We start from the raw sequence: 16,581 nt of genomic DNA on the forward strand, positions 1-16,581 counted from the left end.
GACAAAACAATTTAGGTTAAAACATCATCGGTAACAACAACCAATTACTTGAGGAAGTGATCAGCTGACTTTGTCGTGCTGATTCATTTTGAATGAGTGACTGTCAATGGGCAAACACTTACGTCATCAAACTCACTGCGACCAATTGTATAACTCTGTCACACACTCAATGGGTCAGCGCAGACTTCCGATTACCCGCCCCAAATATTAATTATACCAACTATAATTAGTGTCTTATTGGCATGTACTGTAAAACATTTCCTGTTTGCACATTGATCACTGCATTCATCCATCTGTTCTTTTGCTAGTCAAGATAATGGGGGAGCATGTTTCATGCAATAATTCAGTTTACCTGACCTGCGTGACTGAAACTTGCACAAATTCCACACAGAAAGGACCCTAATAAGAGGCACAACTGGGTTGCCCTGAAATAGTGCAATGAAATCATTTGACATTGCAGACAGGAGTACCGTTATGGAAGCTTCTGGATAAGAGGAGTAGCTGCAGCAAAATGTACTTTAGTCACCTCACAAAAATGCCCACCAAAAATATATATTTAGAATATTTTCACTGCTTAACCTGCTGTTTGGGTCAGATTCCCCATGGTTTATGGAATAATACACAGTATACTGTTTAATACAAGAAGATAAAAATGAGTGATTATGGGAGCGGTGACAAAAGGCTGTTCGCTGTAAAGACGAGAGGATCCCTTTATGAGCCGAAGGTTACATAAGAAGAGCTTCTGCAGAGGGACACTGAATAGTAAAAGTGAGGGGAAATTTGTGTGCAAACTGGAGGAGAAAATGTTCTAAATATAGCGTATATTTAGGCAGTATTTTCTTTTTTTCAGGTGTGCCTCTTTTAGGCGGTTACATAAAATTTGAGTGCTGCCCCAATCCACAGCAATAAATTGCTTAGTTTCCATGTTGGGACTCCTGTCTGTTTCTCCAAACTGGCTCTGTGCTACCTGTCATTTACTGTGGCTAAAACACTGACTATCGTTAAGAACCTCATACAACCCCACTTCAGAATAGCCAAACTATCCCTTTGACCAAAACGGTTTTATCCAATCTAGAGCACAGATGCATTGCTTTTCCATAAATGACTGCTCTCCTTACTTTTGCAAATAAAGATAGGAAAATCCCACTAGTGAATTCTTACAAACACATTCATACAAGTGTTACTATATTTACAAGCAGCAACAATACAGTACACATTGTCGGCACCACTGGCATTTTCACAAACAGTATCTGAATGGACTAGTTTGTAGAGTAGATCATAGTGTTCTGACTTGCAGAGTTGAAATTTTTGTGCTAAAAGTGTTTTGTGAATGTCACATGGGATCTAGATGACCAGGCTTGGCCTCAACAAGACAAAGCTTTCTTTCTGCACCATAGGAAGAGGAGATGACATCATTCTGTCCATACAAAGCCTCAGACATCCCGCTCTTTCTTTGCACTGGTAAAAAGAAAAAAAAAGAAGACATTTCATTGTATCTGAATAATAAGGGGTTTTTCGTGACCTTACTTTTAGTTTGTGTCCTTCATGTCCTCGGAGGGATGCAATGTCTTGGTAGATCTGCATCATCGTTTCGCTTCTGCCACCAACATATTTCTTATCTATAAATCGTGTGGATTTGAAGATGATATTTCAATTGTAAAAGGGATTCCACCTGCCCTAGGTGGTGTACTTGGGGTATGGTGCTAGCCAATTCGTTTTTCATGCATTTAATTTGAGGATACAATCCACATTGATTAGCATTACTGTAAATGTGCCAGTCTTAGCCAAAAGCCTCATTTTCAGCTGTTGTCCCTCGGCCTGATGTTAAATTCAGACAGACATGTCTAAAAAAAAAAAAGACTACAAAATCAAATCAGTCTAACAAATAAGAGAGAGAAAAAACAACAAAAAAACCCTGTAACAACATATATACAATTAATTCTGTCTGGAAAAAAATTGGCCAATAAAACAAAAAATAAAACACTATATAATGTTAAAATTGGAGAAAACAAAACATTAACAGCTGCACAGGTTAAAAAACTATTTTAAGCAGATGTTCAGCAAAATCAGTTAAAACATGACAACTTAAAATCATATCACATCACAGAGGCAAGCCAAGCAAACAAGAGCAGACAGTGACTAGGTACGGTGGCAGGTCTGGTTATTCTTTAGCCAAGTTTTAAGGTTCTGTGTTAGAGTCCCTGTGTGGTACATTTAACGGAAGGATATTCCAAGATTGGGGAGGTCTTTCTGTAGAAGCTGTCCGACCAAAACATGTTTTCCTCCTCGAGACAGTTGTCCCTTCTTACTTTAGATCTTCTTTATCTATCTCCAACATTTTTTCTGGAAACATACTTGTGCCCTCACATTAAATTCCTGGAGAATAACATTATATATTAGGTCTTTCGTTGTGTTCTTGAGGTCAAACAACAGTTAAATCAGGAAAAAGTTTGTCTAATTTGTCATTCATGTACTTATTACGTAGCTTACATATGCTCCTCACTTATGACATCTTGCCACATCGTCAACCAAACAAGACTTACTGCAATTGACTTGTTATTTTGTTACCATGATGAATTAAGGCTACTGCTGTGCAAATTGCCTGGCAGTAAAGGCAGTCTTTCCGTAGTTAACAAGGACAAGAGACCTCACTCAAGATGTTTTTTTCCAAAAGTGGATATTGTGCTCTCATGGACCTCTACTGGTCAGATACATGTACTACAGTCTGTTGCCAACTCCGTGTAACATGTAATAATATACTGCCATCATACAGTAACATTCGTTCATTTATGGTATTCTTAATAAGCAGGGAGACACTTTTTAAAAAGGGGCTTTTTTAAAACCCTGAAACCATCCATAGAAAGGAATACAAATACTTTAGTGCATGTTTTAACCAAAACCAAAAATTGTTGTGCCAAAACTGTAGATTCTTGCCCTGTAACACATAAAACCACAAGAGAATTTATAAGAAAAAATACTATTTATTATACATATGTTCTAAAGAGAAAAAGATCCTATTTAAAATTGAAATGCATAATCTCTGCCATGATTGGTGTTCTTCCATTAACACAGACAAATCATCACAAAATAAACATGAAATTATCCCAAAATGAATCATACAAGTGACAATCTCAACGAGTTAATATGACATCATTTTGAATTTCATAACTGATTCATATAAAGTACAAATGCAAATAAAAAATGTCAAACAAAAAAGTGAAATATTTGGTGCTACAATATTGCCACAGTTTCATCATTGTACAAAACTGAGAAGTTGTAGTTTAACAATATATTTTAAGCATAAAAGTTTTCAACCCACAAAACAGCCCTAAATCTTTCACTCATGTTTGAGATGCGACCACGAACTGAACTGTTTTTTTTTAAATGTATTTCTAACGTAACTCTCATTCAAGAGCTTCATAATGGCAACAGCACACTTTACATTTATAGAGTTGTTCAGTGAGATTTAGAGCAACCTGTAGTTATAATGAAGTTCTAGTCTCATAGATATGAATATATAAAGAGGAGTGGCTCAAGTAAACGGTAACCATATCTGTCATTATCATTAGTAACATCGTGACATTTCCTGGTCAGATAAATAAAAACAAAACATATTGTAGTAGTAACATACCAGCAGCTTCACTACATTTTAAAAATATAAATCAAGTAAAACAAAATCATGTGTTTCACAAATTTGATATGACTGTATCAGACTATTTCTAGGCAGCATGCAATGATCAAAAACGTAGAAAAAAGTATGCAGATTCTTCTTGACTGACATTTCTTCACATATGATAACAGTAAGAAAAAGTTACATTGAAATATTAAAAGGCTATTTAGAAAATGTAAAGGTCATAAATAAGAGTCCACCACCCATTCATTTCTGCTTCACACAAGTAAGGCCTTATATATAAAAAGTATAAGAAATCATATCTTATCATTATGGCTCACAAAACTGCTTTTCAAGACAAAAACCTTGTTCCTCCAAAGATCAAGGTTATTCAGTTCTGGAAATAAAGCCAGTGGCACAAGGCAACTTAAGATTTTTTATTTATTTTTTTACTAAAAATACTACTAATGATAATAATAGAGGTTGATTCAAGAGCAGCCAGATGTTTACCATGCCTACCAAATCTATGAAACTAACTTTAATCTTCTAATAGTTGACCAATATCAATATACATTATCAATGTTGAATATCCCTTGATATGAAAAGCCCTCTGTATATTGTTATTGCTTCTCCTGGAGGTTTTCCTTCTACTGCACACAAGGTTCATCCGTCATCTGCTTTTACAACTGATGCAAAACCATATTGTCCTTCAATAACTAATTAGGTTTTCTTTTTAAAAACAAAAATGACACAGTGCAGTAATATTATCGGCAAGGTTGTGATGAGAAAAACCTCAGATATCTAGCATTATTAGGGGACTAGCATTTAATTAATATTTTCACAATATCGTCGCCTTTTTTATGTTTTTGCTAGAAAACTGATTAACCATCAGTTGGACTCTGCAGACAAACATTTAACCTAAAAGTAGAGTTTTACTTAGTCATTATTTAGTGTTTCATAAGTAATATATTAAGATTCATTCCAAATGTATTTTTATTTGGCCATTTTAGGCATTTGTTTTCCTATAAATATGTCAAGGCTCTGTTGCTGATAGTTGCCCCCCCCCCCCCCAACAGGAGCAACAAAAGGGAGATATGAATCAATCAGTCTGTGCCTCCCAGTTAATCCTGAGACGAGGTCTAATTAGGCAAAATAAGTGACAGCTACTGTGTTTGTAGGGGGATTTAGAAAAAGTCAATGCATCCACAGAACGAAGCACACAAAATACACATTGTCCATGTGTGTAGGTTGGTTTATGCAAAATATCAGCATGTTTAATGCCATGCTACATAACGTAGGCAAAAAAAGAGGCATATCACTAAATTAATCTGGCAGGAACTTCTTTATCTGACCAACACCAATCATTAGTCGGGAGGGGGTAAAAAATGGATTTTGCAGGCTGGTAACAACACGAAGAAATGAAGGCAGCATGATATGCAAAAAATGTGCAAAGATGTAGTTACCAGCTCAATTAATTTAAATATTTAAACTCATCAAAACAATGTGTATTTTGTGTGCTTAATATGGTGTCCTGCATACAAGTTGTAGCATTTCTGCACTCAGCGGCCTAAACACACTATATAAAATATATCATAAAATATTTTTGGTCACAGCAGGGTTTCCTGTTAGAAATCTCAACTCTGTGGCTTCCCGATTTCCACAGTAACATTCACATAAAGAGGGAGTCTCTCTACCAACATAGTCTTGTAGGAGCAGCTGTTGAGTCCGTCCTTTCTCCATACCTGTGGTGTTCGTCCTAACAGCCTCATCCTGGGAAGCAAGAAATTAACAAAAATTTGATTTAAAAAGGTTATATTTGCAGCATAAATCAGAATGCGTATATTTAATTCCCCAATAACGTGCTGAAACAAGCATAACACAATATCCATATCTCCACATTTACTGACCTGTCTTTGTTTATTTCATTGCCACTGTCCCGTTTGTGAAACACCATGGTGTAGCGAGCTATATCAGCGGGCGGACGCACAATCTTCATTTTCTGCAGCTCAACCCTGCGCAAGACAGGACAGCAGACCCACATGTATCAGTGAAATACACTACATCTGCTCCAGATTTGATAAAAAAAAAAACACTTAATACTGATTTCGCTTGTTTCTGTCTCACCTGATGCGAAGGTCATCATCTTCTCCCCCCCAACCCCAGTAAGTGTTTGAGAATCCATTCACTTGCAGAAACTGGTCTTTGGTCATAGCTGTGACTCCTCCAAAGTAGCCTTTGTAACGCAGCCTGAGAGTGGAAGAATATGAGGAAAAAAGACAGTTCTTTGTTTAAAGATCTTTAAACAGAGGTTTTTAGGTAGTAACAGGCCTGAGGAAACTGCCATCCCTTATTGGTTTGTTGTTTATATAGGGTAATATAAAGTTTAACTGCTGACTCAGGACTTGCAGTGAATGTACTTGTAGTTGTATACTTACTTGTATCCTGTGGCGTTGCGGCCAACCACCAAGTGCTTGGGCTGCTTGTCACACACATATAAATTGTGATCATTTTCAGGAACCAGATCCACGTCATGGAAGATGAAGCACTCCCAATTGTAGTCCTTCAGTGCCTCCAAATAACCGACATTGAGTAACTTGGCACGGTTAAAAGTTGCATCGCCAGCCTTTAAAGAAACAAAAATCACAATGAAAATTACAATCTGCTGCAGTCGTTTATGGACTATGTACGGTTCAGTATAGATGTTCGTGTTCTTCTGTTGTACCCAGGGCTGAAAGTTTTCAGGGACCATGCCAGGGCAGTTTTAAATTCATACAATACTTAATTTAATTTATACGCATTTCCTCCTGGACAACTTTTCAGGCTCACCGATCGTTTCTTGCATTAATCCCTGTGAATCTGATGTGTCATTATGCTTTATCCATTGAAGAAAAAGGGTTTTAGAATAAAATAGTATAGTCTTTATTATCATTGTATTGAATACAACAAAACTAGAGTGCAACTCCTTTTGTGCATAAGAAAACAATTAAAAGGGGTATAAAATATTAGAATACATGAATAAATAAGCTACCTGTATAAACATGGGAAAAAGAGGGGAATGAGTGGTTTCATTAATGTGGTATTTATAGATAAATATAAATATTATTGCACTTGGCACCATACTGCACATAGTAAATGAAACAGACACAGATAAATGGCATGATGGTACAGTGTCAGGTTTTAGGCTGGAGGTTATTTGTGGATCTTCGTTTGCATGTTTATTGTGGTGATAGCTCTGGTGAAGAATCTATCCCTGAGTCTATCTGTCCGTGTTTTGTGTGACTTGTAGCTCCTGCCAGAGGGCAGCAGGTCAAACAGATGATGGCTGGGATGGGAATTTTCCTTAATGATGTTGACAGCTCTGCTGAGGATGCCCTCCAAACTGGGCAGAGAGCAGCCAATGATCCTTTTGGCTGTGTTAATCCCTCTCTGCAGCGCTCTCCTGTCTGCTGCTGTGCAACCAGCCAACCGCGCCACAATGCAGTATGTCCGTAGTCTCTTGATGACAGCGTGGTGTATAGTAACAAGCAGCTCCTTCGGGTTGTTTTTCCTGAGCACCCTCAGGAAGTGAAGACGCTGGATGGCCTTCTTCACCATTGCCGTGGTGTAAGAAGTCCAGGAGAGGTCGTCAGATGTGCACACTGTCCTCGTTGATGTAGAGCAGGGCTGGGTCCTGCCTTTCCTTAAATCCAGGATTATTTATGTAGTTTTTATGGTTAACCGTGTAAGATTGTTCGCTGAACACCATGCTGTCAGTCCTTTGACCTCATCTCTATAGGCAGACTCATCTCCACCCAAGTGGTGTCGTCCACAAACTTGAGAGTGCTTGAGAGATGGACCGGGGAGCAGTCAAATGTATACAGTGTGTACAGAAGACGGCTCAGTACACAACCTTGGGGGGCACAATTGCTGAGTGTTAAGGTACGGGAGAGGTGGGGGCCTAGTCTGACTGTTTGTGGACAGTTTGTCAGAAAGTTCTTAATCCAGTGGCAGATGAGGTTGAAGAGGCCAAGGTGGGAAAGTTTTGCAACTAGGATCTCCGAGATGATGTTGTTGAAGGCTGAGCTGAAGAAGAGCATTCTGACATAGTTCCCTAGATGCTCCAGGTGGCTCGGTGCAGTGTGGAGTACTATGCAGATGGCATCTTCAGTGGAGAGGTTTGTCCTGCGAGGCTAGTTCTCAAAACACTCCATGATTACAGGCGTAAGGAAGAGGGTCAGTGTAAGATCAGATTTAATGCTACTTGTGTGGGCCAGTTATTAGCAAGTGAATTTGAAGTAAAATGGGCTTTATTCTGGTTGATTTTTTACAGGTAACCACCATGTAAGCCAGGCACAAAAGAAACTCTTGACACACTGTTTGCTTGTCTCTATTCTAACACATATCCCTCTGCCTTTGAGTTACTGATAATGTTGCTTTCATCTTGGGGAACTTAAAACATATGGTTGCAGATGATTTGCCTTTGGCATGTGAAAAGGTTTTTCCTCACTGGTTTCTTTGTTTTCAGCAGTGTTTTTGTGCATCACTGAACATGAGTTGTTGCTTTCATGATGTTTTTGAAGTCTGCAGGTTTTACAGGAACAACTCCGGTAGCGATGCACTGATATGATCATGTGGTATGTTTTACTGGTTTTTACTTTTTGGTTGAAAACTTAAATTCAAGGATTTTAGCAAACCAAAATGATTTCAGGTGTGAGCTTCAATGAAGTTATTTACTAATAACAAAGAAGATATTTAAAAGACAGCTCCCTGATCTCGTAAATCAGTACTCTCAGTTCTACAAGCATGAACCCTAAGCAAGAATTCATTTGATATAAAACTGCATTGTGTAGAGCCTGGATACCTGCTGGATGACATAAATGGCGTAGTGTAGCTGCTGCCTCTGCAGAAAGGGGTGCAGGTGGTGCAAGAGGTAGAGGAGGTGTCTCTCTCTGCTGCGATGGGGGATCAGGATCGCAACGCTCTGCCTCGCTGTACAGTCTGAGGGCTCGTACTCGCCTTCGGTCACTCCTTTGTTGTTATCCTCCACATCCTTCAGTTTCAGAGAAGATTCAAAGCTGAGCTTCACAGCTCCCTCTGTAGAAGTTCACAAATTCAACAAGAAATCTGAGTCTTAGTGAATGTTATATGTGATTCATAACACAGCAAGACTGCAACTAATTATTATTTTAATTATCGATTAATCCGCCAGTAATTTTCTCGATTGGTCTATAAAATGTCAGCAAGTGTGAAAAATGCCCATCCCTGTTTCCCAAAGTCCATGGTGATGTCTTTAAATGTGTTTGTTGTCAGTCCAAAGATATTTAGTTTAAAAAGATATAAAACAGAGAAAAGCAGGGAATCTTCATATTTGAGAGGCTGAAAACAGCAATTTCTGCCTTTTTTGCATGAAAATTGTTTTTCCAATTATCAAAATAGTTGGCGATTCTTTTCTGAACAACACAGTACAAAGTAGTATACAGGACAGAGAACATGCAGCGCCTTCAAATGTGAACCACACGTGATTTGAGATTATAATGCTGATAAACTTGTACTTATGAACATGTGTTCATCAAATTCCATCATGTAATCACTTCACAGCACAATCGATCAGAAACTAACCGCAGAGCTGTTGTCACCAATGTTCAAAGTGACATCACAGATTAATGATGAGCACAAACCCTTGTCTGTTTTTTTTAAAAATAGTAGTAAAGTTATCTACTCTACCGTTCTTTCATCTATGCTGTCATGAAGTTAGTGAAGGACCAACAAATCATTCCTCTTTAGCATAAGCAGACAAATCTACATTACTTCTGAGAAACCCAGCTGAATAAAAAAAAAATTAAAAACGGTAAACCTGTCACCTTTTAACCTGCGCGTTGGTGTATACTTACGTAGCAATGGTGACTCCTGAGGGCACTCAACTTTTGGTGGTGGAGTATTTATGCGATCAGTTGCCGCTGTCCAAGTGTGGAGTTTATCCCTCAAACTGTCTCCTTTGACAAGAGTTTGTGGTGTGGCGGAAGAAACCTGACTGGATTTCACAGTTTCGCCTGAAAAAGTTGCAATCCACGCCAGCACGGACAACGAGAGAAGGAGCAGTACAAAATACTTCCCTCTCCGCAAAATCTTGTACACAGGTGAACAGAAGCCCATGGCTGTGTGGCTGTGCTGATGTGCAACAGTAAAAGAAAAGACTAGTGTAGACGCTGTTCTAGTTTAAGATATTTCCTCTGTGCAGAACATTTTCGCAAAAATACACACAGCCACAGTTTCACTAACCGGTCATCCCATGGCGATGAAACATGCTGCACAACTAAACAGTGAATCAAGTATGTGATCACTGTGAAGTAAGGAACACTTATTGGTGAAAATCCATCGCTGAATCCTGAAAATCCAGTTTCAGGCGGTGAGTTCTCCAACAACTGTGGATTGATTTTGAGAGAAAGGGTGTTACTGTCATGAATGAGCATATTTGCATTATAATGACATCTGCAAAACTACACCCTGACTGGGCAGGTTCTAGTTTAAGAGATATCTCCATTATTTTTCAACAAAAAAAACCTGCGCAGATGTTATCTGTTAAACCAAGATACCGGATAAGTATTCAAGTTCCTCATTTTTCTTTTCTTTACTTTTTGTGTTCAGAGCCATTGATTCTGCTACACACCACTGAAAGAGCTTCCTGAATGGTAACTTTATACCCAGTAACTAACACTAGCACACCGGTATTTTTCTGTTCCTCTTGACACATTGTGGTATCACATTGCAAAGCCTCGCCTTTCTCCTCACTTGTACTTTTAATGTAACAAATATTCAACGATTATTTTCATCATTGGTGTAAAAAAAGTTTTTTTCCATCTGCAACCAGCCTCATCAACAAGCTCCGGGTCAAATTCCTAGTAATCTGATTACATACATGGCAATAAAGGCAAGGCAAGGCAAGGCAAGGCAAGGCAAGGCAAGGCAAGGCAAGGCAAGGCAAGGCAAGGCAAGGCAAGGCAAGGCAACTTTATTTGTATAGCACTATTCATACACAAGGCAGACTCAAAGTGCTTCACAGCACATGTCATGAATTAAAATGCATTACAGAAAGACAAAAAGAATAAAAACATAAACAATAATAAAAAACGGTGCGGACGTTAAAAGTGCAAAGATTTAGCAGAAAGCTAAGGTGAACATAAAAGTTATCAGTCTAGTTTTAAAAGTGATCAGAGTGGGTGAAAGTCTCACATCTTCAGGAAGTTTATTCCAGCTGTTTGTTGCATAATGACTGAAAGATGCTTTCCCTTGATTTGAGTTTACTCTGCGAACCACTAACAGATTGGCCTCAGAGGATCTTAGTGATCTAGAAGGCTTATGTAGTGGGAGCATATCAGTGATATACTTCGGCCCTAGATCATGTAGTGATTAATATGTGAGCAGGAGGATTTTGAAATCAATTCTCTGACGTACAGGAAGCCAGTGTAATGATTTAAGAATTGGTGTAATGTGCTCACATTTTCTAGTCTTTGTTAGAACTCTAGCAGCAGCGTTCTGAACAAGCTGTAGCTGCCTGACAGTTTTTTTGGGAAGACCTGCAATGAGACCATTACAGTAGTCTAGCCTACTGGTAATGAGGGCATGGACAAGTTGATTATGATTCTGAAAATACCAGAAAAATGCACAACTGTGACCACAAATTACTCTTTTTTTCTGAGCAAAGGTTTAAAACAAAGATATTGAGTTTACAGTGATAAAAAAAAAATTTGAAACTTTTGGCCATGCATTTCAGCACTATAACAAATACATCATGATACAATATATAACACTATAATAAAGCAAGGCAATGCTCCCGCTTTAAAACAGTACTGTGACCATGAACACATAAGTTAGTTTACCCACTTGATTAACTGTCATGTCCTGGTTATTGAGTATAAAAAATAATAATGTATGTTTAAGGGGATTAATGCAAATATGCACAATTACTAACCCTGCTTCAGTAATCAGTATTTTGATATAGAATGGGAAAAAACATGGTTATTACCCAGCAAACGTTTTATCTCAAATAAGATGCGAGAAGTGTCTCTGAAATGATTGCACAGATGTTATCCTGTTAATTCTGTTATTGTAAGATATATGTTAAATGTTGATGCTCTCTGCTCCTTTTGTCAGGTCACAGATGAAACAACACATCTTGTTTGGGAATGCTCGTTGAGTCAAACACTGTGGCATTAAATTAACATATGTTCAAACACAAAGTTAAGTACAAGACTCAAACTCAAAATTGATTTTATATTTTGGGGTATTTTTGAAAATATATTTCTTGTCAAACAGTTGTATGCTGTTAAGCTGTTATTATTATTATTATTATTATCTAAATTCTATATACATACCACCAAATTTTCAAATCAAAAACCTAATGTTATTGTTTTCAATTGAATTCCTACCTGGACACACTGAAGTATTGCACCAACTGCTAAAATGTAATCAATTTGGTCTGTAATGGAATATAGTAAAAGTGGAAATAGTTGTTAATGTTAAAAACATGTTGAAAAAAACATTGGGAGTGGGGGCAAATAAAATAAAAAATAAACAAAAACAAAACAGAGATGCATTTAAAATAAATAAACAAACGGACTCTTTTTAAAAAAAAAAAAAAAAAAAGCTAACATCGGCTAGCTCTGAGCACCACCGTGCTATTGTTCATGTAAGGACTCAAATGAGGGACACTACCTTTCACATGGCTGAACAGCTCCTTCTTTGCTGATTACTGTGCAGGATTTTACAACAGTAAAGGATCAAAATGTGCGGAGTGAGCGTACATGTTAGCTAGCTGACGAATGCGGATGTAACGCTGTAACGTTAGAGTTTACTGTAAAAGTTAAACATCAAAGCTAACAGTCCGAAGACAGGGTGAGGTTTGTATTAAAGTGAGACGAAGGTGAGCCCTGTCCTTTCCCGATATAACATCAGAGATAACTGTTTACTAGTTTAGTTGGCACAGTATCAGTCGCATCTTACCTGACACAAACCCCTGGGCAAACGACAACACTGTGAAGGCAACGCGAACACACAATACTTCCGCTGGGGGGTTTTCAAACTAAAAGCTGTCGCACTGAACTGCCGGGATTTTTAAAAATCTTTTATTGCACTCAAAAAGTCATAGGCCCAGGCCCGGAGTGGCTAATCGGGAGGACCGGGACAATTCCCGGTGGGCCGGTCTGACTTTTGGGCCGCGAGGGCCGGTGTTCAATTATTATTTTTATTTATTTTGTGCCGGTGTTCAGTCATGGCACTGAGTGGAGTGGGTATCACGTGTATGCTGTTACCGCTGTCGCTGGTCATATCAGGGAGCTGGCGGTCTGTTAGATCATGCCAATGAAACTGGGACGCGGACGCACGTTAAGGGCACGGCCACCAACAAGACACAGACGCAGACGCAGCCTGATGTAACGTACGTGTCGTGCACTAGTCCGCACACTTCAGTGGTGTTTGCCTAGCTCCAACCACAGATGTACAAGGAAAATAATAAACCAAAATGGAAAATAAAAAGAGCAAGGGTGGCGCAGAAAAAGCGAGGATTAAAAAGAGAAAAGCCCTGGAGACAGATGCAGCCAAATGTGCAAAAACCGGCAACTCTCCTCTCACACTCGGTGACAGCGCCTGGCAGCGCGCAAATTCTCGGTGACAGCGTCTTATAACGATCATATAATAGTATAATATAATTTTATATATAATATCACGGCCAAAAGCTCTGTGCGCCTCCGGATGGCCGTAGCACGAGGAGCTCTCGTAGGGATTGGGCTTCCCGGGGTTTGTTTACCGGCGTTGCTGTGTGGAACCGGTCTTCCGCGTTCCACACAAGACCGGATTTTTTTTTATTACTGGAAAAAAATAATACAAAATAACTCGGTGTTGGCCTCAACCACTGGTAATACCGCATACCGCGGCAACCCTGAATGTTACTAATAATTGGCATAATAATTTCTTATAGCCTGTCTAACCTAACGTTACATAATTTAAATAATATTATGATGCAACGCCACATAACTGGCCACAAACTTTAGGGGATTTGTAGCCCTTCAGATACAAGATGCATCACCAAGCACCAGCCATCAGCCCACAGGTCCAGAGTGTGCAGGTAGGATTGCTCATTAAGTGAATATTGAGGTGGTTCAGGATCATCTGGTAAGGATGAACCCTGGGCGCCTCCCTAGGGAGGTGTTCCAGGCACGTCCAGCTGGGAGAAGGGCCTCGGGGAAGACCCAGGACCAGGTGGAGAGATTAGATCTCCACACTGGCCTGGGAACACCTCAGGATCCCCCAGTTAGAGCTGGTTAATGTGGCCCGGGAAAGGGAAGTTTGGGGTCCCCTGCTAAAGCTGCTGCCCCCGTGACCTGATCCAGGATAAGCGGATGAAGATGAGATGAGATGAGATGAGATAATGAAGAGCATGGTGTAGACCTAGCCTGGTCCTACCAGACTCGTACTTCATTTCATTTGCACAGAGAGTCTGGACCTACTCAATTGATAGACTTTAACTAACTTGGCAGGCAGGTGTCTGTTGAAATTTAAAACTATTGGATCTGCCCAGTGAAACTCTGGATCTGCCATAACCAATCGCTAACGTTTGGCCGGGAATCACGTTGCGCGCAGGCTGTAAACAAACACTGCATGAAGATGTAAATGAGAGCTGATTGGACCCAGATTGCAATTGATGATGATAGAGGATTCAGCACTACAATAATGAAACTGACTTGAATTTTTGACTTGAAAAAGGGGAGATTTGTGACGAGATTTATGAACATTTTTATGATTTAGAGTCAGAGGCAGAGCCAGGAGCCAGTGGTGAGGAAGAATCAGGTGAGCTAGTGTGTGAACAAGCAAGCATCAGTTCCAATAAAACCACTTTCTTTGCCCCACTGATAGTAGTGGCCCGTTATACTTTTGATCATTAGTAATAGTAAGAATTACAGTAGGAATTACAAGGCTTTAGAGAACAGTGCGCTATTGTTTGCTTAACATGTAAAGTTATAATTACATTATTTTAATATAATAGGTCGTGATCTAAAGTGGGCCGGTCTGAGGTATGAAACTCCAGGGCTGAAAATGAGTCCCACTCCGGCCCTGCATAGGCCTACATCATATACAAGATAGTACAAGTAATATACAATACAAACAACCGAGTGAGTGACATTAATAACAGATAAAGTCATTAGAAATGCTAACTAGACAAAGATAAACACTAATACATAAAAATCAGTCAAAAATACAAGAGATCAGTCAGGAAATAAGGTACATAGATGTTCATACAGTACAGATCTAGGGCTCAAGCAATTTTACAAGATTTTGCAAATTGTTTGTATAGTTTAATCTCATTTATATACATACATTTTAAAAAAAAAAACGGAGAAAACCCACGCAGACACAGGGAGAACATGCAAACTCCACACAGAAGGGCCCCAGCTGGGATGCGAACCTCGAACCTTCTGGCTGTGAGGCGACAGTGCTAACCACTCTATTTTATTTATTTGTCTGCCTGCATAAGTACGATCATATTTCTTACTTATTATTATTATTATTATTTTTGTTTTGTTTTCTGATTGAACTGCAGCTTCATATTCAAAATAAACATTCAATCGACCAATCGATGCAAACTCGCAAGCGTCAGTTTTTTCAGATATCTGGTGAAATAAGCAGCATACAGCAAATACCTCAGGATGTCTGTGTCTCGTGTAATCATTCCGAAACAGTGAGATCTGCACACAGCAGCCCATAAAATGCTTTAATTGTGAAGGCAGCATCACCAAACAGGAAGCCATTGTTGCTTTTTGGATGGCTTGAAGAAGCAAAAAACATGGTGCATGTTGTGTGGTTTTCAAAATAATGGTCACCGCTCCTAGTTTATGTACTGTATATAGTTACTTAACAGTTACTAATTTATTGGACAGTAACTAAAATGAATGTGTTAATTTGCTCCACGCTCCTGGAAAACCTTCAATTAATGCCAGGCCTAAGCACATGTAAATGGCTGAGTTGGTAGGGCAACAAAATACTGCAAAGCTGTAAGAATTAAGTGCTGCCTGTAACACTAATAAGGCCACATACTGTTTGTCTGACTGGAGCAGTATGCATATTATATGGATTTAGTCTATGTAAAAATGTGACTTGGAAGCTAATGATTTCAAGGAATATGGATGCAAATCCATATTCCTTGTATAAACTACAAGGCTTTAGTCTTCATTCAGTTTTGTTCAATCTATCTTTCTCTTTTACTTTACAGGAAAACAGTATGAAAGCACTGCCTAATTAAAAAAAAAATGAAGATTATTAAGTCACAGGGATGAAGGTGTTGGAGGAATTTGAATTTGAGTTGTGTGTTATTTGTGTGTGTAATTGCGCTTGTTTTTTTTTTTATTTGAATAATTGCTGGACATGGAAATGTTCTCTTCTCTGTCTTAGCCAGGACCAGGGCTGTGACAAACATTCCCATCATGCAATGCTTCCTGGTCATTTTGTCCAATATCTGTCTCATTCCACCCTGCAGATAGACACCATGCTGGTCTCTCTGCTGGACTGGGTCCTGTCATCCTGTCAACAGAGGAGGTGGTTGTCCAGCTGCTCCTCAGCCTGCTTCAGGTCAGCCACGACACTGAATCTCTCAGCATGTTATCCTCGTTGAGCGATGTGGGAGGCCCTGCATCCCTGAAACGCATCTTAACCTACTTTTTCTTGTGTCCTTCTCTTGCTGAGAGCTTCCCTTTTGGAAAGTTCATTGTCTAAAATTCTACAATGTTCAATGTATAGTAAAACAGAAACAGTGGTATACGTATATTTTACTATAACTTGCTGCTTTTTCCTTGTCAACAGTATGTATCGCTTTTTGTTGAGCTGATGATTAGTATATATTCTAGAATTACTATTGTAATGCTTTTTATTTTCAGTTTCCTGTTGGTTTAACGCTTCTCTAGTCTGAGACTTAAATGTCTCTCTCCCCCACTTCATTGTGGTGG

At 39.0% G+C, this 16,581-nt stretch overlaps 1 protein-coding gene across 2 annotated transcripts; it reads right to left on the reverse strand.

Moving 5' to 3' along the window:
* Positions 1 to 3,046: 3,046 nt before the first annotated feature.
* Positions 3,047 to 12,625, reverse strand: b4galt4 (UDP-Gal:betaGlcNAc beta 1,4- galactosyltransferase, polypeptide 4). Of its 2 annotated transcripts, XM_083927644.1 has the most exons (7): positions 12,590 to 12,625; positions 9,481 to 10,011; positions 8,451 to 8,683; positions 6,046 to 6,233; positions 5,735 to 5,857; positions 5,518 to 5,622; positions 3,047 to 5,380 (listed from the first exon to the last, which is right to left on the reverse strand). In XM_083927644.1, the coding sequence occupies exons 2-7, from the start codon at positions 9,740 to 9,742 to the stop codon at positions 5,245 to 5,247; spliced, it is 1,047 nt and encodes a 348-aa protein (XP_083783770.1). In that variant the 5' UTR covers positions 9,743 to 10,011; positions 12,590 to 12,625; the 3' UTR covers positions 3,047 to 5,244. The 2 variants fall into 2 exon arrangements, with proteins under 2 accessions (XP_083783770.1, XP_083783771.1); XM_083927645.1 differs by lacking the exon at positions 12,590 to 12,625 and having other exon boundaries at positions 9,481 to 10,027.
* Between the last annotated feature and the right edge of the window lie 3,956 nt (positions 12,626 to 16,581).

The sequence above is a fragment of the Echiichthys vipera genome, assembly GCF_963691815.1.
Source record: "Echiichthys vipera genome assembly, chromosome: 14".
Taxonomy (NCBI): Eukaryota; Metazoa; Chordata; class Actinopteri; order Perciformes; family Trachinidae; genus Echiichthys; species Echiichthys vipera.

Bases quoted from the DNA above. Each gene is read 5' to 3' on its own strand.
- b4galt4 (XM_083927644.1), bottom strand. From the start codon at position 9,742: ATGGGCTTCTGTTCACCTGTGTACAAGATTTTGCGGAGAGGGAAGTAT. The intron at 5,858-6,045 runs GTAAGTATACAA...TTCCACTCTCAG, and splicing joins CGCAACGCCACAGGATACAA to GCTGCGTTACAAAGGCTACT. The intron at 5,381-5,517 runs GTCAGTAAATGT...CTTGCTTCCCAG, and splicing joins AATGAAATAAACAAAGACAG to GATGAGGCTGTTAGGACGAA.